At 41.5% G+C, this 17,202-nt stretch overlaps 1 protein-coding gene across 4 annotated transcripts in view; it reads left to right on the top strand.

The window, feature by feature from the left end:
• Window positions 1–15,264, top strand: part of SULF1 (sulfatase 1) — a 174,755-nt gene extending 159,491 nt beyond the window's left edge. For all 4 annotated transcript variants that reach the window (XM_046025949.1, XM_046025940.1, XM_046025958.1 and 1 more), the window contains 2 exons: window positions 77–110; window positions 15,133–15,264. In XM_046025949.1, the coding sequence (XP_045881905.1) occupies window positions 77–110; window positions 15,133–15,163 (65 nt within the window). In that variant the 3' untranslated portion in view covers window positions 15,164–15,264. The remainder of the gene's footprint in view (window positions 1–76; window positions 111–15,132) is intronic.
• The last annotated feature ends 1,938 nt before the right edge of the window (window positions 15,265–17,202 follow it).

Genomic DNA, 17,202 nt, shown 5'->3' with positions numbered 1-17,202 from the left:
CATGGAAAACTACGTAGTGAATGGTGTTATGAGTTCTAAAGCTAACGTAAATTACTCTTGTATTTTCCTATGTCAGGAAATAAAGATGGAGGAAGCTATGACCTGCACAGGTATTCACCCTTTTTTATTCTCCCCTGCAGCTTCTTTTCCCAATAATTGCATGATCCAGCCATTTCAACTAATTTCCGTCTCTCGCCGTGTTGCACAGAGCATAGTGTGGGGTGCGTGCACGTGCTAATAACATTCGCCACCAGATTGTGTCATTGGTTGCAGATCTGTCATTTTGCTTTTAATCAGCTGACTGTCACCACGGGTGTCTCTCAGAGCATTGCCTCCATATGTGTTTGCTCATTAGATGATGCTTTTAAGCTTGGAATGATGTGAAAGGGGAAAAAAAAAACAACCAGAATGATCTTTGGGAACCCCGGGAAGAAGTTGGGAGAATGATTTCCCTTGCAGGGCTCACATGTGGATTTGCTGGAGAGGCTTCATGGAAACTAGTTTGAGATTTTTATGAAATACAATGTCAAAGACCCAGAAGGAGTGATGGGAGTTTCTTGAGCATTCTGAAGCTGAAGTTGGAGGAACTAGAAAGAGCTTCCTCGCTAAGAGGCCTTAATTAACTTGGGTGGTGAAAAGCATCAGTGCTATGGTCCATAAGGTTCTGCTGGTGGTGAGTGAGGAGAAGGCACTGGGGTCGGGGACCGAGAGGTCTCCTCATTAGCACAGAGACGGTACCACCTGACGCACCCGAACTTCATAAATGAGCCTCAGCCCAGCCATCTTGTTCCCTCTGACCGCCCCCCCACCCATCCTTCTTATCTCATCGTGTTCTGGAGGGGGCTCCCACACACCTGGCACCGTCGGCTTTTGATAATTTTCCACTCTGAGCATAGACCTCGGGTGGGTTTGTCAGAAACGTACCGTGTGGGACAGGAGGGGGCTGACCTTACCACCTCTAGGGTGGGGAAACTGAGGCACGATGAATCCGTCAAAGGAGCATGAACCTCCTTGGACCCATGCCAGGGCACCCTGTCTGCCCCACTGCCTCCCCTCCAGCCTCCCGAGCTATAGTCTCAGATTTCCCCTTTTCCAGGGCAGCTCACTGGTCTCACCAGAAACTAAACAACAGGAAAGATGAGGGGGTGAGGGGAAGAGAGATGTAAACAACTAACAAAACAAAGGAAGCTAGGATCCTTAATAACTGTATGTATCTCTTCTTTTTCGCTTCTCTCCTGTCTTCTTTCCTTTCCTGGCTCTGCACACCCCCCGACCCCCACATCACCCCCAGCACACGTAGGACAGAGCAAAAGAGCCCACTCTTAAGCTGGTCTCACCCGAGATACGGGCTGACGAGGTAATATCCCGCACCCAGGCACTCTTCCGCTTGCTTCCCAAGGGCAACATTAAGACATTTCCAAAGTGTGACATTTTTTTAAAAAAATATTTTATTTATTTGACAGAGAGAAATCACAAGCAGGCAGAGAGGCAGACAGAGAGAGAGGAGGAAGCAGGCTCCCTGCGGAGCAGAGAGCCCGATGCGGGGCTCGATCCCAGGACCCTGATCATGACCTGAGCCGAAGGCAGAGGCTTTAACCCACTGAGCCACCCAGGCGCCCCCCAAAGTGTGACATTTTAAACGGACCTACCACTAAATATTGACTTTACAGTTATTTGACGATGCACTCAATTTTACAGCAAAGGATTTTCAGTCGAGCTTTCTTTGACTCCTTGTCATGAAGGAGATAAAAGGATATGAATAGGCTATTGCAGACACAGGCCGGGTCAGAGCCGACTCAGAGAGCTTTTCTCCGTCCAGTCAACCCCAGACAGCTTTGAGAGGAGGGATGTGGAAATGCACTCCGGTCATAATTAAGTGGCCAACACCTGAGACTCCTCCCTCTCCCTGCTGCCACCACTAAGTCCATCATCTCTCAGGTCCTTTGTCACAGCCTTGGTGACTCATTGTTGATGGGGTCACCTGTCTGAGAAGGTGGCTGTGTGTGCAAAGTGACAGAGTGTTACCTGTCGCCTCCCCACCCCCACGCCAAAATCCCCTACCAAAGGACAAATCTGAGGAAACTCTGTAACTCAGAATGCCTGGCATTTTCGGATCCGACCGTTCTGTAAGGCAGGGGGCGAGCTGGATATCAGTGGATAGCCACGTTGCAGGTGGGAGGAAAATCATGAATCAGGGTTCCTGAGAGAGCGTCCACCGGTCACACCTGGGGACTCTCTGGATACCCAAAAGCAGTGTCTGATGCAACCTCTCCTGCTTGCCCTGTCCTGATGGGCTGAAGGCAACAGATGCCAAACAAGCCACCCCCTGTGTGGAACTGCCGAAAATCCTGTCTCCAGATGGTGTCTGCGGGTACACCGCCCTCCGGTGACGGCACTCCTGACAGGCTTCTTCAGAAGCCGGGACTCTTCAAGAAGATTCTGACTTTTTTTTTTTTTTAGAAAACTAATTAAATGCACTTTCAAATCATAAAATCTCATTATAAAAGACTTTGAGAACACCATTTAACAACCAAACCTGAAGAATATTAAATTTGAGAATTCAGCAGACCAGTATTTCAGAAACATTCACCTTCACAAGATTGACTACATAATAGTTTTAACTGCCTTCTATTTTGTGGATTTTGAAAATTTCATCTTTTGATTCATTTCAAAATGGCCTTCAAAAGCAAGTCTGTTCCTCGTTCAGCTTCATTATTTATTTTATTTCTTGATGACTATAGCATGTGCCTGAAGCCAGGCCCCCTGAGAGACTCACTGACTCTCCCTGGGTCATTTTTCCTGTTAGGACAAGCACAGAGTAAGGGCACTGCTCAGAAAGTAGCCCCCATGACTCAGGAGATCATTTTTGGCTCGAGTTGAAAGCAGTCATTTCCGTGTTGCAAAATAGAATGGGAGCAACAGGTTGAGGAGGTGTTTATTTTTCCCATTGCTCAGGAGAGCTAATGCCACTGCCTTTTGATGTCCTGGAAATGCTCCTGGCAGGCACGGTGGGCACCCAGCAGCTGTGTGGGGCAGCCCAGAGCAGGAGGCGGTTCTGGACGGCCTCATGCTGGTGGGGCTGCCCTCTGGCTCCCGGGGTGCCGCCCTTTGGAGACCAGTAGGCCTCCCGGGGTGCCGCCCTTTGGAGACCAGTAGGCCACATGGCGCTTCACCCTCCGCAGCCAGGCTTCTGCACACTTTGCTGTTGCGTGTTTTGACTCATCTCCCCTGGAGCAGCAGCTATCGCCTTGCAGATGGATGTAAATGAGTAAGCTGGGTGTTAGGGCCTGGTCAGCATGGAGGAGCCAGTCTGCCTTGGGTTCAAGTCCTGCCTTGCTTAGTAAGAAGATGAGAATGGAGCCTGGCATGTGTCAAGCCCCAGGAAGGACGAGTGTTATTAGTAAGGTGTATATGCGATATGAAACATTAACACGAAGGAGACAGTACTTGAAAGGGAATAGTGACATCAAAATTCCGAAGAATGCCCCTGTGTTTTATAAGACATAGTCACACAAATAGAGATAGTCATCGCCACTGCCGCCATCTTGTTCATCACTCTGGTAATCCAGAGTTCTCTTTTTTTCTGAACTGCCTGGACTTCTTGAAGGACAGAACCCAACCTCCACTGCCCTGCTCTGTATTGCTTTAATGAAGTTTTACATGGTTCTCTTCTCTCTGTCACATTTCAGGACTCCATTTTCTTTTTTTCTCTCCATATTTCTTTCCAGTTCTACCGAAAAATAATTGGCATGTGTCACGTCTAAGTGCATTTTATTTGTAAACTGCCTTGCTAGCCCCATTGGACTTTTCTGTTTAAGAGGCTTGACCAAGAGTTGGATCAAGGTCAGGGTTTGGGGTTAAAGGGACCGGCCTCCTCAGGTAACAGAGGGCTGAGGGTCGGAATTGTTAGGACGTGGGTCAGAGGCAGGGCCGCTGTGTGGGACGCAGGCACTGAAATCCAGCCAAAGTTCTGCTAGACAGGCCATGCCCACTAGTGGGTTAATTTTTCTTCACACAACAGTGGCCACCCTGGTCAGGATCAGGGGCAGGAACAAGTCAGGATCATCTAAGCTCCCAAAGAATTCTCAGAATTTGGTCTTACCTTTCCACTAGTGATTCTACTCCCAGTGCCTTGTTTCTTGTACCGTGGAAGAAGAAACGAAAATATTGCAGGACTCAAAGACCCTTCCTCCAAACAGAGGAGGGAAATTTACCTGTAATTGGCTTCAAAATCGAGAGGAAGGTGGGGGGTGGGGAATTAATCCTCTTTCATCATTCAATAGTTAAGGAAGGAAAGAATCTACATGACCACCTCATGCATGCCACTGCTTTCTAGGAGAACATAGTCAAGTATTATGATTACAACACAGAAAACAAAGTGCTCTGACAGGGAAGACATGATGCTGTAAGAGCCATGTGGGGCCCCTAACCCAACCCCAGGGAATCCTGGAAGCTTCTCAGGGAGGCAGCATTTAGTGCTGCATGCGGAAGGCAAGGCTGGCATGATCTAGAATAGGATATTGAAGAAAGAAAACCATTCCAACTAGAAGGGAGTGTCTTTTCAAAGTCAAGATTCATTTGGGGGGATTGTGATCAATTCAAAGTTAGGACAAGGAAGGGAGGTGAGGGGTGAGCAGAAGAGGTAACAGCTATTTCATGAAGAGTGCGGTATGAGCATGACCGCAGAATTTGTCTTCCAAACAAATTCTGTTTTGTTTGGGAACAAAACAAAACATGTTTTGACCATGGAGGGAGTACTAAAAACAATTAAAATGATCTAAATGTGATATGTGTATTTGCTGACCAATGACTTGACCAGTGGATTTATAAAATAATTGTATCTAAAAATGATTTTCTGGGGCACCTGGGTGGCTCAGTGGGTTAAGCCTCTGCCTTCAGCTCAGGTCACGGTCTCAGGGTCCTGGGATCGAGCCCCGCGCATTGGGCTCTCTGCTCAGCGGGGAGCCTGCTTCCCCCTCCCCCTGTGTCTGCCTCTCTGCCTGCTTGTGATCTCTCTTTAAAAAAAACAAAAAAACAAAAAAAAATGATTTTCTAAACTAATATTCCAAAAATTCTGGACAAATACTTAACGGAAGAGGATGATGCCAGTCCAACACACATAAACAGGGACCCTCCCAGGCAATCTAGACAATTTGGTCACCCTGGTTGCATACTGCATCCCAGGATTGGATCTTTATCCTGAATGCAATAGGGAGATATTCAAGAGTGTTATAACCTATGAGAAATAATATGATAGTATTTGGGTCGATCAGATTAGGTAACATACGTAGTTGCAAGGACATTTTTGTGGGTCAGCTTAGTCCCAAGGTCTGGCTCCATTGTTTTCTAATTTGGGGACAATTTCTAGCTGTGTTACCTAACTTACCTTGTTCCCACACTCTCCTAAGTTCTTTACATATGTTAAATCACTTAACTGTCACAGTAATTTTATGAAGGCAACACTGTTACTGCCATTTTATTGATGAGAAAATTGAGTCACAGAGACACCAAGTAACTTTCCCAAGATTATATAGCTGATAACTGATGGAGTACCTACCCAAGGAGTCTGAATCTAGCATGAGCTTTTAATCTCCATACCATGCTGTTTCGCTCAAACAATTTATTTAACCTTCTAACTTCATTTTCTCATCTCTAAAGAGGTGATCATACACAGATACATAACACATAAAGATTACATGAACTGATATCTGAAAAGGGCTTCGCCCTGAATGTACATTATTCATTTTTAATTTTTTATTTTTTTATTGACATATGTATTACTTGTTTCAGGGGTACAGGTCTGTGATTCATCAGTCATACACAATTCATTTTATGAACGATGTTTGATAATAAAGTTGAATAGTGAGAGAAATAGCAAAGAGCCCTAGAATTTTGAAGGACATTTAGCATCCCATTAATGGGTAATGAAATTAGAGGATTTTTAAAATAATGAAATGTTAAGAAAGAAGGAAAATTATGTGTATTTGCCCCAATAAGCAGGTATGTGCTTTTAATCAGCCATTGACTATGCAAAGTTATTCATCTATAGATAAATGACATAACTTACTATTTGTAGTTCTATACCACCTTCTTAGTGGAACGTTCATAGTCTTGTATCTGTAAAATGAATAGGTGTTCTTGCAATTCATCAATAAAATTAGTTCCCTAGAAATCTTCTATGCATAACAAATGATTGATTGGCTTTTAGTTATGTGTAGGACACTGAATTCAGAGTCTCTGAAATTTCAAAACCCAAAGTGAATTCCATTTCAGCCTAAAGCATGCTGTTTTTCAAGCAGCATGAATGCCACGCACAAGGCACACTGCTTTGGTCCCAAATACAGAAACTCTGTACCCTCAGAAAAATATTCAAAGAGAACACAATAAAACAGGGAAGGGCTTTGGAGAAAGGAATGGATATATTGGTGCAGATACTCTGCTCGGGCTCTCTCAATTTTGGAATATCAAATGAATGCCCTCAGAACTGAAACCTGGGAGGGGACTAGCCATATCAGCGAAAACATCCCTCCAGTTAGCAACCATCAACAGAATTCCAGTGCTTATGAATTTCAGGTTGACCTAGTACTTGACCCTTGAAATTATGGACACCTGGCCTGGTGAAAGTCCAAGTGAGCTTCTGAGCACAAGTCCCCAGGATGATCCAGAGGTGGGTGCGTGATGGAGGGGCTCCCACCATGCTGAGGAAACCCGAGAGGGGGAATAAGAGGGTCATGAAATTGTAGAGGGAGTGATGCTCAGATTTCATTTTGAAGGCTGAGAGCCTACTCAGATGATGAGGCAGGGAAGCAAATTCTAGGAATAAATGCCAGGGCTGAGAAGGGAGAGAACCTGATGTTTTCAGGAAACTACATTGTTTGGTGAGGCTATGGCAGAGACCACATGGGGAGCAGCAACAGAACAGGCTAAAGAAGTTGGTAGGCGTCAGGCAGTCTCTGTAGAAACTACTCTTTCTGCTTCGTAGGACACCAGGAGTCCTTGTGGATTATACCACTACTCCAAAAGAGGGAAAACTCTACCCTTATGTGATCTCTGCTACCCATGCGTAGAGAGGGACATAATTATTGGTCATGTTTTTAAAAACGTATTTATTTTTTTCAGAGAGAGGGAGCAGGGGGAGAGGCAGAGGGAAAGAGAGAATCTCAAGCAGATTCCCTGCTCAGCGCAGAGCCTGACTTGGGCTTGATCTCATGACTCTGAGATCACAACCTGAGCCCAAAACAAGAGTCTGAAGCTTAACCGTCTGAGCTCCCTTAGAGCCCCGAATTATATGGTAAAGTAAGGTAAATAAGTGTCATCCAAGAAGAAATGAGACTCAGTTTGAGACCTGCGTGTGCTTTTGCATTTCTCTTAGGGGCTTTACAACCTTTCTGTTTCCCAGATTGGATGAGAATTACCTGGAACTTGAAATCATTTACATTTATTCCAAAAATTCACTTTTCAGAACAAACCAACTCATATGTTTACTACCCGAATAAAGAACTTCAGAATGGCCCGAAAAAGAGGGCTCCTTTTGTGAGATGAGGACTGGCAGAAACCAGGATGGATATGTGGACAATTTAGTTCTAATATCTAAAAGGATTTTGACTAATATTTTGATACAATGTTTCATGTACAGAAAACTTGCAAGAACACTTCCAAGACATTTTACCCCATTTGTCTTATTGTTTTTTCTTGTTCTCTGGCTCTTTCTCCACATACACACATATACTTCTTTTTTTTTTTCTGAATTATTTATAATTTGCAGATATCATGTATCTTTATATATAAGAGCTTTAGTATGCATTTCCCAAGAACAAAAACATTCTTACATAACTGTTGTACATTTATCAAAATCAGGCAATTTAACGCTGATACAAGTCTATTTTCTGGTCCACAGTCCATATTCAAATGTTGCCAATTGTCTCAGTAATGTCATATTTATGGTTTGGGGAGGATTTTGTTTTTCTGGTCGGGGATCCAATCCAGAATCACACACTGTAGTAAATTGTCATGTCTTTTAAGTCTCTTTCCATCTGGAATAGTTCCTCAACTTTTCGTTGCCATTCATGACATTCTTTTTTGTTGTTGTTGTTAACATATAATGTATTATTTGTTTCAGGGGGACAGGTCTGTGAATCATCAGTCTTACACAATTCACAGCGCTCACCATAGCACATACCCTCCCCAATGTCCATCACCCAGCTGCCCTATCCCTCCTTCCCCTCCCCCCAGCAACGCATTGATGACATTCTTAAGTGTACAGGCCAGTTATCCAGTAAAATGTCCCTCAATTGGGATTTTTCTGATGTTTCCTTGTGGTTGGACTAAAATTGTGCATTTCTGGCAGGAATACCACAAACCTGGAAGTATACATTCAGGATATCTTTTTTTGTTGTTGTTGTTGTTAAGATTGAATGATTTATTTGAGAGAGTGGGGGCAGGAGAAGGAACAGAAGGAAAAGGAGAGAGAGAATCTCAAGCAGACTCCCCACCAAGTGTGGAGCCGGACGTGGGGCTTGACCTCACAACCCTGAGATCATGACCTGAGCCAAAACCAAGACTAGGATGCGCAACCCACTGAGCCACTCAGGCTCCCCCCAGGATATCTTATAAGGAAATCAGTGACATCTGTTGGGTAGTCTTACCTTTGATTACTTGGTTCAGGTGTGGTTTGCTCGGTTAATCTGCTATAAAATCATATTTTTTCCTTCTTTAATTAGTAATTTATTCACTAGCTTTTGATGACTTTATCATTCTTTATCATTTTGATTATTGCAAAATGATGATTTTTTTTCCAGCTTCATTATTGTTGCTACATTTCTTAAGTGGCACTCTACCACAAAGAAGAAATTGCCCTTTTCTCATACATATGTAGACATGTATGTATAGCAATAAGGATTCATAGACCCTTATTTCATCCCACGGATATCCTTTTGCTACCATTCTTTATTTTGATCAAATTATCCCAGTTTTGGCCAACAGTATCCCTTCAGATGTCCCTTCAGAACTCTTGGGGGTGTCCCCATCATCTTTTGAGCACTCCCTTGCTTTGGGGCCTGTGTTGCAGGTTCCCTTTGTAGTTTCACTCCCCTCCAACTGGAATCAGCCGTTTCTCCAAAGAACCCCAGTTCCTTTTAAGTGGGGACTGGCATTTGGACCCAAGATCTGGGTTCGAGGTGCGTAAAATTGCTATGGAGGCATCTTTGTATGTAGACCCTTTGGGTGGATGGAGCTAAAATACACACGCACAGATATTGACAGCCATTCCTAGATATATTACAAACCATACCTCTAATTCTAACTCAAAGGCTCAAGGGTCATTCTACTCTTCCTAGTTTCTATATGGTAACTTCATTTTCCAGCTTTGAGAAGTCTAGTTCCCATTATCCTCAAAGGATTAACTCATCTGTTAAATGCTACAGCACACAGAAAGCAATTTTAGAATTGCTAGATCCTGCAACAGTAAACACAACCCTGCTAACTGGAGTTCAGTATATTTTTCAGGTCTTTCTGTCTTCAGAAGGAGCAAAAATAGCACTGTGTTTGAAATTACTGGGCTAGCTCCTTGCTACCTCCCCCTTTATTGTGGTTATGTTACTCATTTGAAATAGACCAAAGTTTGTTTATTTCTGTCTGTATTTCCAATTTTGGTTCTATTTTTTCCTCATCACTGCTAGTGTAATTTTATTTTTCAGTGTGTAATACTTTAACATAGTTCCAAAAGTCAGAAGTGCCAAAAGCATATGGAGAGAAATGTTAGTCCTTCCCACCACGTCTTCCCACACGTGCGCTGTAGGTAACCAGACTCCTCAGTTTTTCCTTTACCTTCTTGTGTTTTTGTTGCAGTAGTAAGCAGATGGTGATACCTGATTTCTCTTATTTTCTTACACCGAGGATAGCATACAATATAAACAGGATTGCACTTGGTTTCTTTCTCACTTGAAATATTTTCATTTTAAAATCTATCCTCTCCCTCAGTTCACAGAGATTTTCCCATTCTCTTTACTTCTTCATAGAAATCTACTGTGTGGCTGTTTCATAATTTATTCAGCCACTCTTTTATGTATGAGCATTTCGGTTCTTCTCATATTTTGCAATTCCAAATGGTGCTGCAGTCAAGAGCCTTGCACAAATGTGTTTCATGTTCTTGAGGTTATCTTCAGAATAAATTCCTAGTTGGAGGATTACTGGGTCAAAGGTAAATGCCTATATGGACCTATTAAATACTGCCAGATTTCCCTCCATGTGGTTTGTACCATTTTGCATTCCCGCCATCACTGTATGACTATCTGCTTTCAACAGCTGTCCAGGTTCTAATTTTTTTTTCCAATTGAATGAGAAAGAAAGGGTATCTCAGTATGGTTTGAATTTGTATTGCTCTTCTTATGAGTAAAGTTGGAACATGTTTTTGAAAGTTTAAAGGCCACGTTACTTACTTTTGTAGATTATCTGGTTATGTCATATGCCCACTTTTTTATCTGTTTGTTCAAAGAATTATCAGGAATAACTTGTATCTTTATGATGCTGAGTCTTCTATCCAGGAACGAAGGCTATCTTTCCACCTGGTTAAGTAAATTTCCAGGTCTTCCAGGAGCTTTCTGAACAATCTTCTTATAGGTTTTGCACAATTCTTGGTACGTTTATTCATAAGAATTTTATCTTCTCTGTTATTATTGTGAATAGGGTTTTCCTCCATAATTAAACCCTCTTTGTGGTTCTCATTTGTGTATATGAGGGCTATTGGTTTCTGTATATTAATTTTATGCCTTGCTACTTTAAAACTATTTCTATTTTTCAGTTAATTTTGTCATTGATTCTCTTGGGTGTTCCAGGTATACTTGTCATGCATTTGTGAGTAGAGATAGCTTTGTTTCTTTTCCAGTTTGTTGGTTTAGACTGATCCCTCCTGTCCGCTTGAATGAACTGATACTTCTAGTACAATGTTACCTTGTTGCTGATCTTAGTGAAAATGCTTCTCAGACTTCCCTGTTAAGTGAGAAGGCAGGTTTTTAGGACGAAGTTGTACACATCTTTACCATGTTAAGGAACTAACCATTGAATTTTTTTTTTTAGTGTTTTTATTACTAATGAATGTTGAATTTGTTAAAGGCCTTTTTCAGCATCTATGGAGATGCTCAAATAATTTTTCAATCTTCCAATATGATACATTATATTCCAATATGTTATATTTTATTCCAATGTTATTCTATTCTAGTGTATTCTATAGATCTTCAAATATGATATATTATATTAACAGATTTGCTAAGAATAAGCCAATCCTTCATTTCTAGAATACATTCCACTGACATTGTGTGTTATTTTCTAAATATAATATTGAGTTCTCTCCAATAATATTTTATTTATAATTTTTGTATTATATTAATAAATAATACCAGTCCATAATTTTCTTTTTGTTTGCACTAATGTTATCTTTTTCGGTATCGTATTAGTTTTCTATTGCTGCTGTAACAAATCACCACATTGTCTTAAGCAATACAAATTTATTCTTTCATTTTTAGCAGTCAGAAGTCCAAAATGGGTGTAACATCTAAAATCATGGGGTAAGTAGGTCTGTGTTCCTTCCGAGAGCTCTAGAAAAGGATCCTTTTCCTTGTCTTTTCCAGCTTCTGGAGGCTCCCTGCATTCCTTGTCCAGGGCCCTTCCCCGCATTTCCAGAGCTGGTAGCGTAGGATCTTCAGATCTCGATCTGTATGTGTCTGTGTGGGCATGTGCCAGCACGTGTCTCAGACCCAGGCTTCCGAGCTCACATCTTCTCACTCCCCTACCTGTTTCCCTACTAAGAACATTTGTGGTTACACTGGCCCCATCTAAATCCTTCAAAAATAATCTCCCCCATATCAAAATAATTTAAATCACATCTGAAAAGTCCCTTGTGCTATGGAAGGTAACAGATCCAGTTTCTAGGATTAGGATGTGGCCATCTTTCTTCCTACCACAACTAACAATGTTACCGTTGCTTCATAAAAAGAGTTTGGAAACTTTCTTTGATTTTTCTATGCTTTGAAACAGTTTATCTAGCATTCAGATTCTCTTCTCTTTGAAGGCTTGGTAAAATTCTCCTGTGAAACCATAGGGACCTGGTGCTTCTTCTTAATAACCTTTCTTTCCCTTCTTTGGAAATTGCTTTATCTAAACTTTCAATTTCTATTGGGTCAATTTCAAAAGACTACTTTTCTGGGCAATTATCTCTTTCATCTAGGTTTTCTAATTCACTTGCTTTGAGGTCTACAAAGTGGCCTCTCATGTTTTAAGTTCTGCATATTTCAATGATTATTTCTCCCTTGCCACTTTTTATTTCATGTATGTGAACTTTCTCCCTTTTTTCTCAAATGGCTGAACTAGTGATTGTCTGTTTTGATACTTTTGTAAAGAACCAGGATTTTTATTTACTAGTTAGATATGTCATTCTTCTGTTCTCTACCTCATTAATTTTTGCTTTCACCTTTATCATTTCCTTCCTGGTGCTTTCTTTTGATTTACATTGTTCTTTCTGCAGAAAGAAAGAAAGAACATCTTCTTTCTTTTTGAGTTTGGGGTTTAATTCATTTATTTTTCATGATAAAAGTGTTTAAGGCTAAGAATGCTTAAGACGATGCATAAATATAATGCCTTATGCGTCATAGGTTCTAATAAACAGCATTTTCATTAATATTTCTTTAAATTCTGCACTTTTAGGTTTCTATTTTCCTTTTCACCCAGATGACCTCAGCTTCCAGGTCAAAGGGCTTTCTTGTTGTTTTAATGTTACTAATTTCTAGTTTTATTATATTGTGTCAGAGTGTTTGTGATATTTCTGTTTTATGCAACTTGCTGATTCTTTTTTTGTGACCGAACACATAGTCAAGTAATGTGACTTTCTGTGTGTGTTTGAGAAGGTGTGTCTTCTACCCTTGGAATATACTATTGGACACATTTAAATGAGAACTACCTGACTGATTATATACTCAGGTCTTCTAGATTCGTACTTATTTTTAGCCCACTTGGCCTGTCTTAGATTGAGTATCACTTATTATTATGTTTCCACATATTTCACTTTGCTAAAGATGGTTGTCTTCCCCTCCCACTTTGGAATAGGATTTGTATTTTTCTCTATTGGTTGCCTTTGAACTTAAGCGTTTTTAATGCCCCTAGTCCCTGTTTCTTATTTAATGTTTTATTATCTCGTTGGTCAGTTTTCAATGGAGTTCTTTGACTCCCAACTATTATTTCAACTCAGTGAGCTTCTCTTTCAACTTCTCTATCTTTCCTCCCATTTCTAGTTACATTATTTTTACTTTGTCTTATGAAATGTATACATTATCTCTCGACCCTTCTCCTATCTTTATCAGATTCCTAAATCTGATAAGTACATTAAATGCTCACTATCAATCCTTTTGCTCCAGGGATTTCTTGGTTGGATAAAGACTGTTCAAGAAGAGCTGACGTGGACAGTGTTCTCTGCATTCTTACATTTTAATTTTTAGGCCTGTTTTTCTGTAGCCTTGATACTTGAAGAAGGGCTTGGATGGTTGTAAGACCCTTGGTTTGTACTTTAATTTCTGATTTAAGTTGGTTTTCACATCCTGGGGTGCTTGACTGAAAATATTTAATTTACTTGGCAGTGTTGTATTGTGATTTCCTCACTTTATGGTTTATTTCATAAGGGGATTTGGCATTTTCATGAGATGATAGATTTTGTTATTCTTATTTTCTGTTTTCTTTTATAACAATTTTGTATAGATTTAGGCTGTTTTTCTTCATTTCATAGATTTCCAGTATTTACAAGATTTCTACTTTAGGAGGATTCTTTCTAGTGGGTGTATCCAAGATACTTTCTTCCTACTATTTTATTTTATTATTATTTGGGGATGATGATAGGGGAGGTGGTGTGTTTCCAATTTCTTCTTTCTCTTTTTTCCTCACAGGATCTGACACTTCCCCTCTTTTGCTGTCCTTTTCCCTTACCACACAGTTTCCAAAGGATGTTGCTTCTTGCTTTGTGTCCTTTCCTCCCTGCCTTTCTGACTGCCACCTCGATTCACACCCACGTCTGAGTCTCTTCCTCATTGTCGCCACTGCGGTTTACCAGGATTCTTACAGTCTTTTCTACATCAGGTCAACATTCTTTCCAGCGATGGCTTCAACTCAGTTCTTGGCTGCCACCTCATTTCCTGCTTCTCTCGTCTGTCCTGTTTTCCCAAGGCTCGTGCCCAAAGTGTGACAGACAGCTCTGTCGAGATTCGGTTTTAACTTTCTTTTTTTTTTAACTTACAGGTCATTTGAAGATTACGTAATTTTCTATCTTCTTGTTTACCGAGAGTGTGGGTTTTGTGTAGTTTTACTTATTCTTCTTGTTGGTCCGTATTGCTTGCGGGTAGCTGATCACATTAATCTAGGCTGCTTCTTTCTAAATGGTACTTAGACATAACAAAAGAAAAGACGCTATTTTCCACAGGACTGGAGCCACCTTGGTGATGTAGAAAGATCTGAAAGAGAGAAAGCTGGTGCTTTCTTTGCACACTGTGGAAATCATTCAAAGATTGACTTATCTAGAGCATAGAACTTTTAGGGCAAAAACAAAATCAGAGAGACAGATTCAAGCAGCGGATTTGAAGAGTTCAATTGCAGTCACGTTTGTTTTTATATACAGTCCTAGGGAGCATAAAAATGTCTGACTAAGCATCGCCTGTTCCATTAAAACCCTTTCAGATTCCTCATTCACCCAGCGACCGGGAGGTAGTAAAGTTTCCATTACACAACTATTCCCGCATCTGACAGATGAGGGGTCGAAACTCAGAGAGCCTCACTCACATAACATTCTGGTCGCAAAGTTGACTTGAGGAGAGCCAGGAGCAGAACAGTAGCTCCCTGACCAATGATGCCATGCATTTCCAGCACCAGTTTCGCCTCCTCACAGAACTTTGCCTTCGTTTGAACCTCTTTCCAATTTTGTGTCACTGTTCAATCACTTCTGTAACCTAAGTCCGCTCCCTGACAACAAATGACTGGGGGAAAATAGTCTTTAGCGTTGTATTTCAAATTGATTTGCCCTGTTAAAAACAATGTAAGTCGCTTGTCCAATGAGTAGGAAATACTTTCTCCACTAATCTACCTCCGTCTCTCTTTTCACAGAGGACAGCTATGGGATGGATGGGAAGGTTAATCTGCCCATCCTCGCGGCGGATGTCAACTGGCAAGGTCTGGAGGATTTATACAGTGTGAACGAAAGTGTCTATGAGTACAGACAAAACTATACACTTAGTCTGGTTGACTGGACTAATTACTTGAAGGATGTAGATAGAGTATTTGCACTGCTGAACGCCCACCATGAGCAAAATACAACAAATAAGACTAGGACTGCTCAAAGCGAAGCGTTCCCGGCTGGATCTGCAGAACTCTCGGTGCCGGGGGAGGGGCCCTCCGCGGAGTCCGACGAAGACCCGAGTCCTAGCGTTGGGGAAGCGCCTCATTGGACCCTGCCCGCTGACCTTCCAACCCTGCATTTGAACCAACCAACATTCAGTCCAGACACGAAACTTGAATGGAATAACGACATTCCAGAAGCGAGTCATTTGAATTCTGAACACTGGAGAAATCCTAAAACTGAAACGTGGACGGAGCACAAAGAGGGAAATCATCCTGAAACCGACTTCAGTGGCAATGGCCTCCCGGAGCTGGTCCTCCCGCCCGGCCCCCGGCTGCAGCCCGGGAGCTGGCCGCCGCGAGAACTGCCCCGGGCTGGCGGTCCAGGCGAAGACGTTTTTGAAGATCAGCAGCATCTTTCGGGGCCCGCTGATGTGGATGCCGTTCATCAGACGATCGATGCGTCTGCCGGGGAGCAGCCTGCTAACCCCCGCGGCGAGAAGCCGATGTTGAACCAGGCGAAGAATCGCAAGACGGGGGGCTTACAGAGTCTAGAAGGCAGTGCCTCCTTTCCACTCTCCTCCAATTAGCTGACATTGTGACCTTACCCTAAACACAGTATTTTTGTAACTTTTTATTAGGAAACTAACAACGACGATCAGGACAGCCAACATTGTACGCTACCCTAGGCACACGGGCGCAGAAGTCGGTGCCCTCGCGGGCAGGAGGCCCACGGGGACTCGGTGTTGTAATTCACCATGTGTCAAGAATAGAAAGAAAGGTTGACTTGTGTGTGTGCGTTTGTTTGTTGGGGAGGACTAAAACAGTGGTGTCTTTTGAAAGTGATAGGGATATGTCTATACAAATATTATCCAATCAAGATGGCTAGAATTGTACCTTTCTGAGTTTCTAAAACTTGACACCCTCCATGAATTTGTCAGCACACTTTCCACTGCCTGCACAATGTGGTTTTGATTCCTTTTTTAACCACTGGACCTTTTCAGCGCCATCACCTTCAATGATTTTGCACTTTGAGATCAGAATGCCATGTCTGTTTGGTTAGTCATTTTTTTTTTTTTTCCTTCTCATAGGCATTTTCATAGTCTCACTGCTTGCTTTCAGTGTGACCACTGGGAAGCCGACCCCAGGAATGACACACAGTACGGATGACATATTGTTCAGTGTACGCTTTTGCCAGAAAACATTGCATGCGTTTTCCTCGACTTGCTAAAATTGATTAGCAGAAAGGCATGGCTAATGATGTTGGCAGTAAAAATAAATAAATCAACAAAACCAAGATTGCCTGCTCTCTCTGTGCCTAGCCTCAACGTGTTCATCATATGCTTCAGATTGCTGAATTTTTATTATTTTATTAACAGGATAAAAGGACAGAGGACTTTTTTTTCTTTCCTTTCCATCTTTGTTTTCTTGACCTGGCAAGTCAGGTCAAGTGTTGAGAAAATATGCTTAGTCTTGAATTTATATAAGAAATCTTTTTCAATAAAACAAACTCATGAATGTTTCATCTTTTAAACACACCATATGTGTTATATGATTATTTTTAAGGACTTCACCAAGTTCTGATTTTTTTAAAGGCATAATTCAAGACTGCTTTTGAAATTCTGTATTCTTGAAAATATTCTTATGTATTGGATTTTTAAATACCAGCAAAAGGATTACCTCACTGAGAGTTACCAGTACCCTAGCCAACTTCCCAAGAAGGTTGTTTTTTTTTTTTAGCTTAACAGTGATTTTCTTTCTATTTTTAGATTATTCAAATGCATAGGTAAATTATGTTTTCTTTAAGTGTTTAAGGTAAACTCTTTTAAAGAAAATTTA

This window comes from Meles meles, chromosome 1 (genome assembly GCF_922984935.1).
Source record: "Meles meles chromosome 1, mMelMel3.1 paternal haplotype, whole genome shotgun sequence".
NCBI lineage: Eukaryota > Metazoa > Chordata > Mammalia > Carnivora > Mustelidae > Meles > Meles meles.
This window is presented reverse-complemented; position numbering and strand designations above follow the sequence as displayed.